Raw genomic sequence first — 16,534 nt, forward strand, 5'->3', positions numbered from 1 at the left:
ATGCACGCTAGTTGGGCACAGAAGGCCTATATTAGATAAATACTCACTCCCAGCAAACCTTAAGATATATTGATTTAAAAGCTTCCATCTTTGTACATAACAATTCCTTAAAATGATACCCCCATAATACTTAACATTTATATGTTTTTAAAATTTATATTAACAACACAGATCTGTATGTAGAGAGGTGGTGTATAAAATACACACTCAACTATGTTAGACAGACTCATTTTAGTATTTTGTATGTTGAGTGGAATTTGGAACCATTTTTTGATAAAAATATTTGTAATTCCTACTTTCTTCCCAGCCCAAGGTAATGGAATAACCAGTATGTAAATGTGGGGGTGTATGTTAAATAAGAGCTTATGAAATGACAGAGGCTTGAATGACACAGTGATTAAGTGAATTAGAAAATATAATATATTCAATCAATACATTAGAATGTTTATTTCCAGTTATTTTATCAGCAGTGCACTATGATGACAAGATAGACCTATTGAGCTATTTGAAAGTGATGGGGCCTGTCCTGTCCTGAATCGATACAGTGGGACCCAGATATACTTCAAATATGATTAGATAATAACAGTAACACACATTCACATAGATGACCCTTATCCTAAGACACACAGTTCTGTTCAATATATCTACTTTTGTTCATTAACCCCTGGTAGACATAAGAGGTCCTTATCAGTGCTGGGCAGTACATGATTAGGTGCAGCAGCCGTATTGAGGCAGACTCAGCTACAAGTGCGTAAGCACAGGGTGTACACTCAGACACAGCGCTGCCTTTAGGGTGTTCCATAGCAGAACAGAGGAGAGTTTGCAGTGTGAGTAAATCAGGTAATATACCCTCTTTTTCTCCCACACACATACAAACACACACTCACTTTGGACCGTATCTACACAGGTTAGTAACACAACACACAGTTCCCCTCTCATACCCACATCCCCAGACATCCTTGTTTTCATATTTCCCATGCCATCAGAGGGGAAAGAGAGAAGCAGAGGATGGCAGGCACAGATTGAGGGTGGTGATTGTTTTGACAGTTATGTAACTCAGACTGTCTGGCTGCTCATTAAAGCCCAGAGGACAGACCAGTTAGACCACCCAGTTTGAACACCAGTTCACTGCCAGTGTTAATAATGGGGGAGGAAGAAAATCAACCAGTCAGGGAAAACCTCAATGACTTTTTCCACAGCGCTCCAATCTGATGGGAGTCGTGTCCCTTTCGAAACCCGTCTAGTCCTTGGAGATACATCCGCTACCCATTCACTGACAAGGGAATCAATTACCCCATTTAGGAGGAGAATCAAATATATTGTATACAGCCTACTTATTGTATGTAGGATGGCTGTGATCAGAGAAGTGGGGTATACAGTATATGAAGAACTAATGTGAAATCAAGTTAGTATTTCAATGAGTATAACTACATACACTACATTGTTTCGCCAATACTTTCAAAACCATAAGCACCAAAAAGCCACATCTAGGACTGTAGACACACTTTTTTTTTTTTTTTTGAAACCAATATAAGTCAATATCATTAAGGAAGGGATCCTTCCAAGAGGGCTCAGTGTGCAACCTCATCTCACAAGCGTTTAGCTTCCCACATTACATCACTGTAACTTCTTTATCAAAATCACAAGGACATCTACAGTAGTCAGCATGTTCTGTACACCCAAAGATGATGTCTGAATAAACAGGGATATATCAAGCCCCTCCAGATAGAAGGTACTAGAAGGCTATTTCCTCTTCAGTGCTCTCTTCCACTGTGGAGGCAGAGCTGACCTCAGCCACAAAGAGCATGTGTAGTATGCGAGAGACTTTTCTACAGGAAGTACCCTCTCTATAAAGGAAATGATACAGCAATATAAGAGAGATGGATCTTGGCATGGTCCTGCTTAGTAAGTGGACGTTCAGAACATTTAGGATTGAGATGGATTGTGTAATTCGGACAGCTGATAGAATGTACTATATTTGATATCAGGACACACTGAACATTCTGCCCATTTGAATAGTGAGAGTGAAAAGGAGAGGGGAGAGAAATATGTAATCATACGCTGCAATTCCTCCTATCACATTCCTCTTATGCAATATCATCACACTCATGGGGGCTCCTTCACAAAACATTCCAGGTACTTATAGCGTCTTCATATACAAAGGATCCTAAGGGGAAGTGATAATGATCACTTAGTGCTGTAAATGTTTAGGAAAGTACCAAGTGTTATAGCAGTGGGTGAATGTGGACTGGATTCATTAAGAGAACATTGTTTGGGAGTGAGGCTCACAATATGTTTTGCCTGGACCATCAGTAAGAACCCTGAAATCACGCGACAGAAAGGCAGGCGCCACTTGTTTATGTGTGTGTGTGTGTGTGTGTAGAGGAAGGATCAGGGTGTGTGTCCCTGCATCCCGAACAACCTGACAGGTGATTAGTATTGGTGATGATGGGGACCTTGAATAGGACTGGGAGCACCTGTGTACTCCTCAGCTCATTGTGTTGCTATAGACTTCCTATTGACAGGATATGGAAATGGTACGTACTGTGTATTCACTATCCACTGGGCACACACTGGTTGAATCAACGTTGTTTCCACCTCATTTTAATGAAATGACGTTGAACCAGCGTGGAATAGACGTTAAATTGACATCTGTGCCCAGTGGTAGGGTCCGGTCTGACCTAGGCGCTGCACTGATTATCTGATCCTAAATCAACCCAATTTGTAAACAAATGAGTAATCCCTTTCATAGAGATTAATGTCAATTGAAACTGTGCAAAGTCTTTCTCTCTTGTGGACAGAGCGTTAACATAAAGTAGATGCAAGATTTTGGTTCTGGGTTGACAAAATCGTACCCAGACCCACGTGAAACCTACCTGGTGATATAAAGAACCCTTTTAAGCGGCAGTGCTTTGCCATCCTCTACTGTATCAGTAAACCCTGTATAGGCTATAAAAGCCAGAAGGGCTGGCCTTTGAGCCCCAAGTGTCCAGCAGACAGTGTCCACAGGTTGGGGTTGCGACATTTCACTGAATGTCAGACTCCTCATGTACTGTGGATCTAGCTGCCCTCACGTTCCTGATGATGTGAGAGGGTGACACGTGTTTCCTTGTCTCATCTCCCAAGGTGACATGGCACAAACCCACACTGACCCAGCCCTGCTGGAAAGGGCAAATGCGTGGTGGGGGCAGTTCCACATGAAAATACACACAAAAAACCTGCACGTGCACCTGTAAGCACACACACACAGAAACGTGACACACGCGCCTGGGCTCGGACAAACACCTGTAGAGGTCTTGAAAAGGTGACATGTGAGTAATAATTTCAGGTGCTTGCTGGTGACTCATCCTACCACAGGGTCAGGGGTGACATGGTGTCACAGGTGGATGCATTTGGAGGGGACTGAAAAGATGTAGTCTCAAAAACAAATCCAGATGCTCATTGTTCAGTACCTAAAGACATAAAAGCAAAATTGTGTGTATGTAAGTAGCAACAAAATATATAAAGAACTATTACTGTTACGCTAAAGCAAATCCTGACCACTCAAAATCATTAGGTGCATAATCTAGGACACCAACAACTAAAATCTTGCATAATTGTGCTCAGATATATTTACATGCATCTGTACACGAGAGATTATTAGGTGCATGACATCTACATTAAGCCATCACGTTTACATTTTAGAAATCAACATGGGTTTGCCAAGTATGCACATTTGTATGGTAAAAATGATAAATTGGAAATATAAAACTAATTAGAGCAGGATTAAAAATATGGACAATATTTATTTTGACTGTAACCAAGGAGCACTTGATGTTACATATTTTATACAGGTTTTGTTGGCCCTTGTGGTAAAAAAATGTGATTGGAAAAGATGGCAGCAAAAAATAGTATTGGAACTTTAACAACTCTGAAACTACCCATCCAAACCCACATTCTCTCTAGAAATTCTCCATCGTATACACATATAGTTTTATGTTGGTGTAAAGTAACTAAGTAAAAATGCTTTAAAAATTACTACTTAAGTAAGTTTTTTGGATTCTATACTTTACCATTTTTTGTTTTACAACTTTTACTTCACTACATTACTAAAGAAAATATCTTTATAGCATTTTCCCTGACACCCAAAAGTACTTGTTACATTTCAGATGCTTAGCATGACAAGAAAGGAATCAAATTCACATACTTATCAAGTGACGCATAAATCATCACTAATGCCTCTAATCTACGTGGACTTCACCTAAACACAAATGCTTTGTTTGTAAATTATGTCTGAGTGTTTGAGTGTACTGGCTATAAAATAAATTGTACTGTCTGGTTTGCTTAATATGAGAATTTGAGATTATTTATAGCATTTACTTTTACTTTTGATGCCAAAATATATTTTAGCAATTACAATTACTCTTGATACCTAAGAATATTTAAAACCACATTATTTTAGACTTTACTCAGTAGTATTTTAGTGAGTAGCTCATTTAGTCATTTCCTATTAAAATTATCTTTACTTTTACTCAGTATGACAATTAGTTAACACCACCACTGGAGTTTTATTAATAAAAAGCATTTATCAAACAAAGCGGCACTTGATCAGCAATGCGGCAGTGTAGGCTTTTGTCCAATGATATCTGTTTTATGAAGGTTTTTGATCATTTGGGCCTTTGAAGGTTTCAAACATTTATTACGGAAAGGGACTTCAGAATCTGTAATTGGTCGCTTGGAGCTTACTTTGAAGAAGACACCCTGGGCACACAAGTCCCTCCTTCTTATTGACCGTTTCTCGTTGCTTTTGTACTCATTGGTTACACTCTCGAACCCCGCCCCTCTGAACAGGTCAGCTAGGAGCTCTGAAACACAGAAGGTTCAGATGAAAAATGTATAGATTGTACATTGATTGTGACAGCCGGTTAAATGGCGTCCCTTGACAGGCAAGAACAAGATGTATGTCAGGAAGTTGCAGTATTATCATAAGGAGAGTTAGGCTTGGAATACGGAGGAGGAATGGAGGGGAAAAAAAGAGAGAGAGAGGCAGAGGAGGTCTAAGAGAGAGGAGGAAGAGGGTGAGCTTGAGTGGTTAAAAATGGCAGAAAAAAGGGAGATGGTTTGTTAAAGGAGAATGGTAGAAAGTGTAAGCAGAGTGAGTTGAAGACGGAGAAATGGAAGTGAATGAAGGCGAAGTATCGGAGGTGGTCGGTGTGGTGAAGTTCTCGGAGCCGAGGTTTGCACGTGGATAAAGATGAGTCTGTGACAGTAGGAGTGAAGTTTTTGAAGAAAGTGGACCCTTGCCTTTTGGCTGATCCATTTTATGGTTTCCAGGTTGAGTGAAAACAGAGTTGGGTGCTGTGGAGATCGGTGAGGGTAATAGAGTGGTCTAGTGATAATTGTTTGTGTTTCTGCTGGTCAGAGGGTGCAGGAGCTCTGTGTTCAAATGAATGGGGAAAAGAGGTGCTAGATTATTTTGCTCTCAAGAAAGGCGCCAGTAGTGATTACTGGGGTGAGTAAAATGTGAGCCAATGTGAGGAAAAGATTCCCGTGTTTGTGATGCTCAAATCGTTGGTAGAGACGCTGTATATGTGATGGTGGTGGGTTGCTAGCTTAAAAAATAATGGCAATGAGCCTTTAATGTCGACTATATGAACCTATGAAAGAACAGATGACCACTACATTACAGTGCGTAACAAACAACCGCTATGTGACCATAACAGGTGAGGCTATGTAACCATTGTAACCGTGTGAACGCTGGTCACTGACAGCATGAATAAGTAACTGACCATTTGGTCACTGGATTTCAAAGAATCTACTACATCACCCCCAAGACAGGTGACCTCAACGCGACCGTATGACAGGTGACGCCGTGCGAACTGGGACCGTACTCAACCACTTGACAGCGGAAGGTTGGTTACTGTGGTAAGTTACCACAGTCGTGCCATAACCACTCACACTGTTCTGGCCCAGGTGAATCGGTTCTGACTGCTCCTTACCGCTCCACCGCTAAATCAGCTTCCAGCCAGCTGCCTACAGTGACACCAACACGTCACGCATGTGGATTTAACATGTGGCGGTTAGTCACAGACAGTAACTCTGGACGGTAGACAACCTCTGTCTGTCTGAGCGGGAGAGGGAGATGGTTGGGGACGTGATGGTCGTGGTAGGTTGTTTATGTGATGAAGTGTGAAAGGGACTGTCTCATGTTGATGATTCAGTGAGAACAGAGGGACCACAGGGCTATGTCCTATAGGTATAGGCAGTGTTCATAACATAGGGATACGTGCATGTAAATTGCAGGTGGGAAATTGTTTAAAGCTGAAATCTGCATACGGTAAAACAGCGCCACTGTCCGCTCCAGCGCATTTGTTATTGTTTTTATTTTGTTGATGAAACGGAGGAGAGGAGCATTCAGCATTGTGGTAAAAATAACTTGCAGTACATACTCTGCTGTTCTATCACGGTGCAATGATTTGCAATGATGTCTGAGGGAAAGAAACGGTGTTTGTTGTTGGAAGTAACTTCTTTGTTGTTGTAATATCACAAACGGACATGGCAGTTTCACCAAGTACTGATTCCAGCGTTAAGGTGATAGATAAAGTGAGTGAGCATATTTTTTAAAGTATATTCTAATCGATGTCGTCATTCACATCACTTCATTGAAAAATTCCTGGAATGAAAAAGGCGCGATACAAAAAGAGACAGTTTGTGATTGGGCCTTGAGCCTGTCACTCACCGAGGGGCAACTGATGATTGGCACACACTGCTTTGGCTGGCACTCGATGGCCCCATTGATACAGGCACACAGGGTGCAGTTCACAGACGACCACATGTCTCCCTCCTAGAGCAGAGGAAGAAGCAGAGAGAGAACCAATCAACCACAACATCAATCAACTTATCAATCAAGTATTAATGTCTGTATAAATATGCATATAAATGTCAGAATAAGGACAGCTGCTGTGGATAGTATCAGTGTTGAATGTTGAGGCAATGGTAAGGTTCTATTTTCGAAGTTGATATCAGGGATGCAGCATTAGGGTGTTGTCCCACAGGGTCTCACCCGGTAGATCTTGTTCCTGACCCGGCAGTACTTCACTTCCACTACCTTCACGAAGGACAGACACTCTTCACAGCACTGGTCACCATGGCAACTCCGCGCCGAGCAGCGCCCTGCACCACCACAGTGGAATTCTGGGAAGGTGGAGGGAATTGCGGAAGGTGAAGAAGTCAGTTATTGATGAACTTGGTAATCTTATTACTAATTAATAACTTGGTAATATGGCGATAAGTTGAAGGTTGAGAGATACGAGGAAGGAGAAGGGGTCAGTTATTGATGGTAACTTGGTGATATGGTACATACGTTGAACAGAGTTCTGGGGTCTGGTTCCCTGGTCAGTTCTTACCTTGCAGGTACAGCTGGTGCAGTTGTCGTGCTTGAAGGAGGTGCCGTTCTCATAGACCTCACTGTGGAACAGACAACTCCCCATCGACAGGTCAAACACTTTCCTCTGACCTGACGGAGAAAGAAAAAAAGAGATCAGTTTGATGATAATTTTTAGAACTGTTATGATGTTTTAATAATGTGTGAATTTGAGATAAGTACTCTTTCTCATTAAATATGTATAAGTTCTCCAGACTTCTATCTGAGAGTCCTATGAGGTATTTGATGAGAGTGGGTTGTTACCGAGGCACTTGGGACAGCACTGTCCGGGCTGAGTGTGGCTCAGGTGGGCGGGACATGAGAGGACAGGACACACCTCCCTGATGCATAGGGTCCGCCCTCCCTGAAAGAACACAACATAGATGTTAGAACAATGTTGCATTAATCTTCTCTTATGCATTATTCAACTTATCTCCACCTAATGACCTTTTCCCTTACAAAATATAATGTGTACCTTTGTCTGGACCTGTGAAACCTGGGTTGCCACCTATAACAGCTCACAAACACAGCTACTCTAGATGCCAGACAGTTGTTACAGTTCCCCCTGGCCCTGTAGCAGTGTGCCCTTATTAACGGCTGGTACAGGACACAGTGTACATTAGTCCCACTGAGGCGTTAATGTGTTTACAGACTCACCACACGTTAATATGTTTACTCACTCACCTCCACTGTTTGTTTACTAAGGGGAGGAGGGGGGGACTACAGAGGGGCCAAGACAAACTCATTTGGACCACAGAGGGGGGCCAGTCACTGTACTGTGGGGACTGGAGACATGCATGTCTATATACAGTGTATACTCACAGTGCAGGTGCATTTAATACAGGGTTTTCCCTCGGGGTGAAACTCTTCCCTCTCTTTGTACAGACGGCCCTCGAAGATACAGCCTGGAACAAAAGAGACACAGAGGTTAGCTTTATTATCGATGTATTCCTTTTTTCACACACACACACACACACGCGCACACACACACGAGCACACATTCACTCACTCGGGCACGTTGGACAGCACTTCTTGGGGTGAATCTTGGGGTTCTTGCAGTGGACGACACATTGCACTTCCGCTTCAGTTATGACACCTTCCTGTCAAAAGCAGGAAGTAATTAAAACAGTGATTTATTTATCATTGTTCAAGCAAATTTCCTACGACATATTCCAAGCAGCATCCCTGTCCAGTCCTAGGCTACATACGCCAGTGAATGTCCTATATTCCCAAATATTCTGCTCAATACCTCTCATTTCTGTATTAGACAAACTTGTCTCTCGGTTGCATAGCGGTTTGAATCCTGTTTGAGTTATGTAAGGCATGTACTACGTAAGCAAGATATTAGATAGGGACATACCATAAGATAGGAACATTACATTCTGCATCTCACACATGCATGCATCTATTCTACACACTAAGACACCCCTGACCACTCACTGAAAATGTACCTGAATAAAATATCCTGAATCAGCAAGATATTCCATGAGAACCACCATTACCTAAAGCTCAGAAACACACACACACACCTCCCTTGCTGGGCAGACCTCATTAGTCTGCCATGTGTTTAGTTCAATATAAGTGACATATATTCTGCATACACTAGGAGTGCAAGAACTAGGGACCACAACACGTTGTTTGTGTGTGAGGTCTGGATACTGGTTAGAACCCCCCCCCCCCCCTTTCCCTGAGTGTGGGTATCTTGGGGATGGAGTAATCGAGTGGTGTGGGGAGCTCTGCTTTTTTTGCACGCAAGCCTTCAACACGCATACTAACACATAGCCTAGTTTGACTGGACCTCCCCAATGCTGGAGCTGACACTCCCTCACACAGCTGTGTCCACTGCTATTGACTTATAGTGTTCAGATCTGTGTGTGTGTGTTTTAAGTGGTATTGTGGGACCATGTGAGTGTGTGGTGTGTTTACAGTAAGTGAGGTTGGGTATACATGTGGTTTGAGGAGACATGTGGGGTTAGTCTTGTGAGGTAGACACTGGGTTGGGGAGGCTTGGACTCAGATGGGTGGACTGTACTGCCAAGTTCACCTGGCTCCTCTCCCAAAGACAATGAGCCATATATTTTCTCTCTCTCTCTCTCTCTCTCTCTCTCTCTCTCTCTCTCTCTCTCTCTCTCTCTCTCTCTCTCTCTCTCTCTCTCTCTCTCTCTCTCTCTCTCTCCTCTCTCTCTCTCTCTCTCTCTCTCTCTCTCTCTCTCTCTCTCTCTCTCTCTCTCTCTCTCTCTCTCTCTCTCTCTCTCTCTCTCTCTCTCTCTCTCTCTCTCTCTCTCTGCGTCATTCAGCCTCCCACTCCACATGTCTATCTTTCCCTAGATCCTCATTTATCTTTCTCTCTTTTTTCATGAATCTCTCTCTCCCTTTCCATACATTTCTCTTTCACTCACTCCCCCTCTGTCTGTGTTCGACTCTTTTCCATTCCCTCTCTCTTTCCCTCTTCCCTGTCTGCCTCTCTCTTCGCGCCCCCTCTTCCCGTCTGCTCTCTTAGTACTCCTCTTCCCTGTCTGCCTCTCTCTTAGTACTCCCTCTTCCCTGTCTGCCTCTCTCTTAGTACTCCCTCTTTCCTTCTCTCCTTCTCATTTTCTTTACATTCCCTCTCCTTCTTTTCTCATCATCATAATCATCATCTCTCTCTCTGTCTGTTCCCCTCCCTTTCTCTCTTTCATTTCTCTGTGTGACACTCACCTGACAGCGGCGAGAGATGCAGGGCTTGGTGGAGCTGGTCCAGGAGACAGAACTATTATAGGACTCTCCATCCAGCTGACAACCTATAGGAGAGACCAGACAGACCCCACAGAGCCCCAGGATAGCAACACAATTAGACCCAACCAAATCATGAGAAAACAAAAAGAGAATTACTTGACACATTGGAAAGAATTAACAAAAAAACTGAGAGAGAGAGAGGGGTAGAGAAAGGAGAGACAGGAGAGAAGAGAGAGAAGAGAGAGAGAGAGAGAGAGAGAGAGAGAGAGAGAGAGAGAGAGAGAGAGAGAGAGAGAGAGAGAGAGAGAGAGAGAGAGAGAGAGAGAAAGAAGAGAGAGAGAGAGAGAGAGAGAGAGAGAGAGAGAGAGAGAGAGGAGAGAGAGAGAGAGAGAGAGAGAGAGAGAGAGAGAATTAAACTCCAAACCTGGATGTGAATGTTTACTAGTTCGTGGAAACTCATAGTCACCATGGAGCACTAAATGGACTACATGTGTGAACATAGAGCTGTTTACCTCTCCAGACCATAAGTGTTGAGACAGATTTAACACAGGGTTGAAATCCACTGTAAGCGATGCCTGGGGGAGTCTGTCTGCCACCACCGTCGGAGCCAGTTGGCTATAGTGCCCCTATGGCTAGAAGACCTTTCTTTGATTGTCTTGATATGGTATAGTGTTGGTGAGTTTTAGTAGTCTCGACACTTTCACATTTGTGCAATTCAGACACTTGAGACAGACAGACAGACAGACAGACAGACAGGCATGCACACACTCTGATTGACAACCCCAATCCATTATATAGGTGTATCAAGATACCAGAATATGTTGTTGTGAAGTGTCCAGATCCATTCCAAGGGCATGATAAAAGGCCATGTGAAATGGGCCTGGGTCTGAGATCTACTATGAGCAATCACAACGCTCCAGATACACCACCCATAGTCAATAAGGGACTAAATTAATACGCTCTTCAATTTCAACAACCTGTTCAGTTTCATCGGATATAGGGTTGTCTGGTTATGGAAACACAGCAAAACAATTCCTATGATAAAACCACTGCATGAAATATTTGAACAGTGGGATGTTTTTTGTGCTGACATAAGCAAATTCCTGTTCTAAATTTAGTCTAGTCATGGAATAAAACCCAAAGTCAACCACAATGGGGGAACAATAGGCACCAATATCAGTTCACCATGACAACATGGGGCTTTCCAAAGGTAGACCTAACTCACTCCACTAGACAAAGTTCCCAAGTCTACTGGTCTCTCTGAGACTACAGAACAGTACATGCATCCCCTAACCTTTGACCTCATGTTTTCATGGTGATGAGAGTAGTAGAGTGTGTATGCTGCTCACCTTTGCATCTCTCACAGCAGGCTCCCGTCTGTTTGACCACCAGAGCACAGTCCTCAGACACCAGGGGACACTTCTCCTGCTTAGTCTGCCTTCCCATCCTGATGGAGGAGGGAGGAAGGAGGGGAGAGAGATAGCATGAAAGAGAGACGGGGGAGGAGAGAGGGAAAGATAGAAAGAGAGGGGAGGAGAGAGAAAGAAAGAGGGGGAGGAGAGAGAGAAAGAAAGTGGGGGAGAGAGAGACACACTGTTTGCCATCAGTGTATTCACATAATAAAAACTCCTACACATTCTTTGTCGACACACTCACTTTTTAAAGGCTAAAATGAACTCACTTGATAAGATCACTCGAGTTACACATGTACTTTATGCAGAAATTCTCTTTCTCTCTTCTCACTTTATATACTCCCTTAACATTATCACTTTGCCACTAGCTTTATACACTCTCTTTATATAGTCCCCATTTACTCGGTTCAACCTAACTGGAGTGTATAATGAGTCAACTTCAAAGCCGGACTGTGGCCCAGATAACTAAAATAAAACTGGGCGGTTTTATTTACGGAGAGCTTTCACTGGTTCCCTAACCACGCTGGTTTGGGTGATGTCATCAGTGAAGGCGAGAGAGGAGGTGTAGAGAAGGGCGGCGAGAGAGGGAGGGTGAGAGAAGGGGCGGCGAGAGAGGGAGGGTGAGAGAAGGGCGGCGAGAGGCGAAGGCACATGGAATCCACACAGTCTATGTAAAGCCCTCTCTAAACCACTGGCCTAAGTTGTAGGAATTTTCAGAGCACTTTCAACAGCCAGTTTGAGACAAATATGTCTGAGAGGGAGATATATGATGCCAGATAGATAGAGGGATGGGTTGAAAGTGAGAGAAAGAGATATGGAAGGAATGACAGAAAGGAAGACAGATACCATCAGACATTAGGAGAGAAAGAGACTGGAAAGTCTGACAGAGAGAGAGAGAGAGAGAGAGAGAGAGAGAGAGAGAGAGAGAGAGAGAGAGAGAGAGAGAGAGAGAGAGAGAGAGAGAGAATAGAAAGAGAGAAATAGAAAAATAGAAAGAGTGAAGAGAAGTTATGTGTCTAGTCTTTTCTGAGGACCCCAGTTATCTCCAGTAGTGTCATAGTGGTCACATCTTTGTCCTTGAATCTTTATGTCTCTCCACACCTGTGCATTCCCAGTTGGGCTATGGAGCCATTCCACTCGGCAGACATTAACACTAAGTGGTGTGAAGAGGTTTGACCCCTCTCAGCAAAGGTCAGGGGTCAAATCAGGTCACCACGCCTCATAAACACTCAACATACCGTGCACTTTCTGAGGCTTCTTACTGGTCTACTGGTGGTATGTCGTGGCTTCTAATAGGCCAACGGGTGGTCTGGGGATTGTTATTGGACTACTGCTATTCTCTAGCATAATAACTAGAGAAATCTTTGACCTGAGGGGTAATAACATGTTGATAGGTTAATGAGACCATCTAAACATATATATGTAAGATGTATTGATCACTGACATGATGGTCATGTGCTATGGGCAGATGATCACTAGATGGCGACAGCACAGTCAGTTTCACTATCTCCATATGCCAACTTCAGATAATCAAAATGTGTTCAGTCAAACCATGGTCTATGTATAATTTCTCTCTCCCAGTCTTTTCCACTATCACTCTCTCTCCTCCCTCTATCTCTCAGCCTGGCCTCAGAGGGCATGCCAGAACAAGCTGACATGCTCGCCAGCCACCGTGCCGCCGGTCTTTCATGGAAGGATGGAGAGATCACTAAAAGGCTCTTCAGAGGTGCACTCAAGTCAAAGGCCTATTTAAGCCTGGACTACTTGCCCTCGTGACCCTTCACCTCCCTCCAAAACAAACAGGTCGCGACCCCACAGAGCAGCAGTGGCGACTTACAACTAGATGAAAAGGGATAGGGCAACAATATATACATTTCACTGAGAAGTCACAAGCCTTTCCAAGAAGTAGGCCTATTCCTGCACCAGTGGTAGAAAGTGAATGGTGCTGAATGAACTGAATGTAACTTTTGGCTCCGATGTGTAGGTAGGCTAGTTCCATGACTTTTCTTTGAATTCAGATGGTTGTTGTCCTTCTTTATGTCCTGGCAGGTAGCCTAGCGGTTCGGATACCCGATCCGATAAGGTGAAAATCTTAACCCTAATTTAATCCAGGGGTGCCGTATTACAGTGGAGGCTGCTGAGGGGAGGACGGAAACCATGTGTTTGATGTATTTGTATACCATTCCACTGATTCTGCTCCAGCCATTAAACACGAGCCCATCCTCCCCAATTAAGGTACCACCAACCTCCTGTGCCATACTACTATGGCTGTCCCTGTAAAACAACACATTTCACTGCACCTATCTGGTGTGTGACAATAAAACATATACAGTACCAGTCAAAAGTTTGGACACACCTACTCATTCCAGGGTTTTTCTTTATTTGTACTATTTTCAACATTGTAGAATAATAGTGAAGAGATCAAAACTATGAAATAACACATATGGAATCATGTAGTAACCAACAAAGTGTTAAACAAATCAAAATATATGTTATATTTGAGATTCTTCAAATAGCCAACCTTTGCCTTGATGACAGCTTTGCACACTCTTGGCATTCTCTCAACCAGCTTCACCTGGAATGCTTTTCCAACAGTCTTGAAGGAGTTCCCACATATGCTGACCACTTGTTGGCTGCTTTTCCTTCACTCTGCAGTCCGACTCATCCCAAACCATCTCAATTGGTTTGAGGTCGGGGGATTGTGGAGGCCAGGTCATCTGATGCAGCACTCCATCACTCTCCTTCTTGGTAAAATAGCCCTTACACAGCCTGGAGGTGTGTTGGGTCATTGTCCTGTTGAAAAACTAATAATAGTCCCACTAAGCCCAAACCAGATGGGATGGCGTATCGCTTCAGAATGCTGTGGTAGCCATGCTGGTTAAGTGTGCCTTGAATTCTAAATAAATCACAGACAGTGTCACCAGCAAAGCACCCCCACACCATAACACCTCCTCCTCCATGCTTTACGGTGGGAACTACACATGCGTCTCACAAAGCCAGGGCGGTTGGAACCAAAAATCTCAAATTTGGACTCCAGACCAAAGGACAGATTTCCCCCATTGCTTGTGTTTCTTGGCCCAAGCAAGTCTCTTCTTCTTATTGGTGTCCTTTAGAAGTGGTTTCTTTGCAGCAATTCGACCATGAAGGCCTGATTCACACAGTCTCCTCTGAACAGTTGATGTTGAGATGTGTCTGTTACTTGAACTCTGTGAAGCATTTATTTGGGCTGCAATTTCTGAGGCTGGTAACTCTAATGAACTTATCCTCTGCAGCAGAGGTAACTCTGGGTTTTCTATTCCTGTGGTGGTCCTCATGAGAGCCAGTTTCATCATAGCGCTTGATGGTTTTTGTGACTGCACTTGAAGAAACGTTCAAAGTTCTTGAAATGTTCTGTATTGACTGACCTTCATGTCTTAAAGTAATGATGGACTGTCTTTTCTCTTTGCTTATTTGAGCTGTTCTTGCCATAATATGGACTTGGTCTTTTACCAAATAAGGCTATCTTCTGTATACCACCCTACCTTGTCACAACACAACTGATTGCTCAAACGCATTAAGAAGGAAAGAAATCCCACAAATTAACCTTTAAGAAGGCACACCTGTTAATTGAAATTGCATTCCAGGTGACTACCTCATGAAGCTGGTTGAGAGAATGCCAGAGTGTGCAAAGCAGTCATCAAGGCAAGGGTGGCTACTTAGAAGAATCTCAAATATAAAATATATTTTGATTTGTTTGACACTTTTTTGGTTACCATATGAGTCCATATATGTTATTTCAAAGGTTTTGATGTCTTCACTATTATTCTACTATGTAAAGAAAAAGTCATTTAATAAGATAATTATCCATCTTGAATGTAGGTGTGTCCAACTTTGCGTAGTGTTTAATTTTTGAGCAGTGTATATATAAAAAATGTCTCTACCCCTCCATTAGAAGTATCCTGGGAGGTCCAATAGCAATGCTGCCCTGACATTCTCTAACACCATCTTTGCTCTATAGACCACTGGGAGAACTGTACCACTAACCTCACAGTGCACTGACAGAAAGGGGGAAAGAAGGATGGAGAGAGCGGGAGATCTTCTGTGAGTCTTCTGACTACACTCTTAGAAAAAAAGGGTTCCAAAGGGTTCTTCAGCTGTCCCCATAGGATAACCCCTTTTTGGTTCCAGTTTAAAATCCCTTTGGGTTCCATGTAGAATCCTCTGTAGAAAGGGTTCTACATGGAACCCAAAGCGGTTCTACCTGAACCAAAAAATGGTTCTTCAGAAGTGTTTTCCTATAGGCAGCCGAAGAACCCCTTCACATGCCGATTCCGACATAAATCCAATGTTATTGCATCTCTGTACCTAGACAGACATGCTCTCTGGTTTAGTGGTTTGCTGATAACGTCAGCGGCAGAGGTAAAGACTGTAAAGTTACACGGTGAGTATTGATCTCCATGTTTGTGGAGCAGTTGGAACAGGAAAGGACCTTTCGCTTCTAAATGTTTGCAGATCACTGGTCAGCCCACTGAGCTCATCAATCACTGCTACCGAGAAAGAGGGGGCAAAAAGAGAGGGAGAGTGGTAGAGCAGGTTAACTGGCTGTCTGTATATTATGTTTAGCGAGCGCGGAGGCAGATTCCTGCGTCTAGTGAGACGACTGCTGAAAATAATGGCTTCTCTGTGTGCCTCAGTTTCCGCCAGTGAACGTGACATTAACAGGTACTCCGCCGCAACTGGGAGCCTGTGAGTGACACTAGAGCCCTGACGGCTCACCCCCACCCTTTAAAATCCGCTAACCCCCCTAAAGACAGCATGGCGACACAAGTGTCTTTAGGGCTGGCCCCCTCCCTTGGCGGCCCCTCTTTGGGGCCAGTGACATGTGGACGGGCCAAGATGAAAGGCTAGCCGTGGCCCTCTAATGACTGATAGCATTCAGCAGGGCTCCTAGTGATGGAAGCCTGATAAGGAGGTGGTTAGCAGAGGAGACATATCAAAGAGACTATCAGAGCCGCTAGAGACAGCA

General features: G+C 43.5%; 1 protein-coding gene and 1 long non-coding RNA gene across 2 annotated transcripts; both read right to left on the reverse strand.

The window, feature by feature from the left end:
• Positions 1-6,718: 6,718 nt before the first annotated feature.
• On the reverse strand, positions 6,719-7,129 carry LOC123482097. Its single transcript, XR_006657539.1, has 2 exons — positions 7,043-7,129; positions 6,719-6,823 (listed from the first exon to the last, which is right to left on the reverse strand). It is a non-coding gene; the product is annotated as an uncharacterized LOC123482097 (long non-coding RNA).
• Positions 7,130-7,244: 115 nt separating this feature from the next.
• LOC123482081 (BMP-binding endothelial regulator protein-like) lies at positions 7,245-11,563 on the reverse strand. Its single transcript, XM_045208340.1, has 6 exons — positions 11,467-11,563; positions 10,100-10,182; positions 8,412-8,502; positions 8,225-8,307; positions 7,667-7,766; positions 7,245-7,495 (listed from the first exon to the last, which is right to left on the reverse strand). The coding sequence occupies exons 1-6, from the start codon at positions 11,561-11,563 to the stop codon at positions 7,245-7,247; spliced, it is 705 nt and encodes a 234-aa protein (XP_045064275.1).
• Between the last annotated feature and the right edge of the window lie 4,971 nt (positions 11,564-16,534).

The sequence above is a fragment of the Coregonus clupeaformis genome, chromosome 28 (assembly GCF_020615455.1).
Source record: "Coregonus clupeaformis isolate EN_2021a chromosome 28, ASM2061545v1, whole genome shotgun sequence".
Lineage (NCBI taxonomy): Eukaryota > Metazoa > Chordata > Actinopteri > Salmoniformes > Salmonidae > Coregonus > Coregonus clupeaformis.

Bases quoted from the DNA above. Each gene is read 5' to 3' on its own strand.
- LOC123482081 (XM_045208340.1), bottom strand. From the start codon at position 11,563: ATGGGAAGGCAGACTAAGCAGGAGAAGTGTCCCCTGGTGTCTGAGGAC. The intron at 10,183-11,466 runs GTGAGCAGCATA...TCTCTCCTATAG, and splicing joins CTGCTGTGAGAGATGCAAAG to GTTGTCAGCTGGATGGAGAG. The intron at 7,496-7,666 runs GTAACAACCCAC...TTTCTCCGTCAG, and splicing joins GTGCTGTCCCAAGTGCCTCG to GTCAGAGGAAAGTGTTTGAC.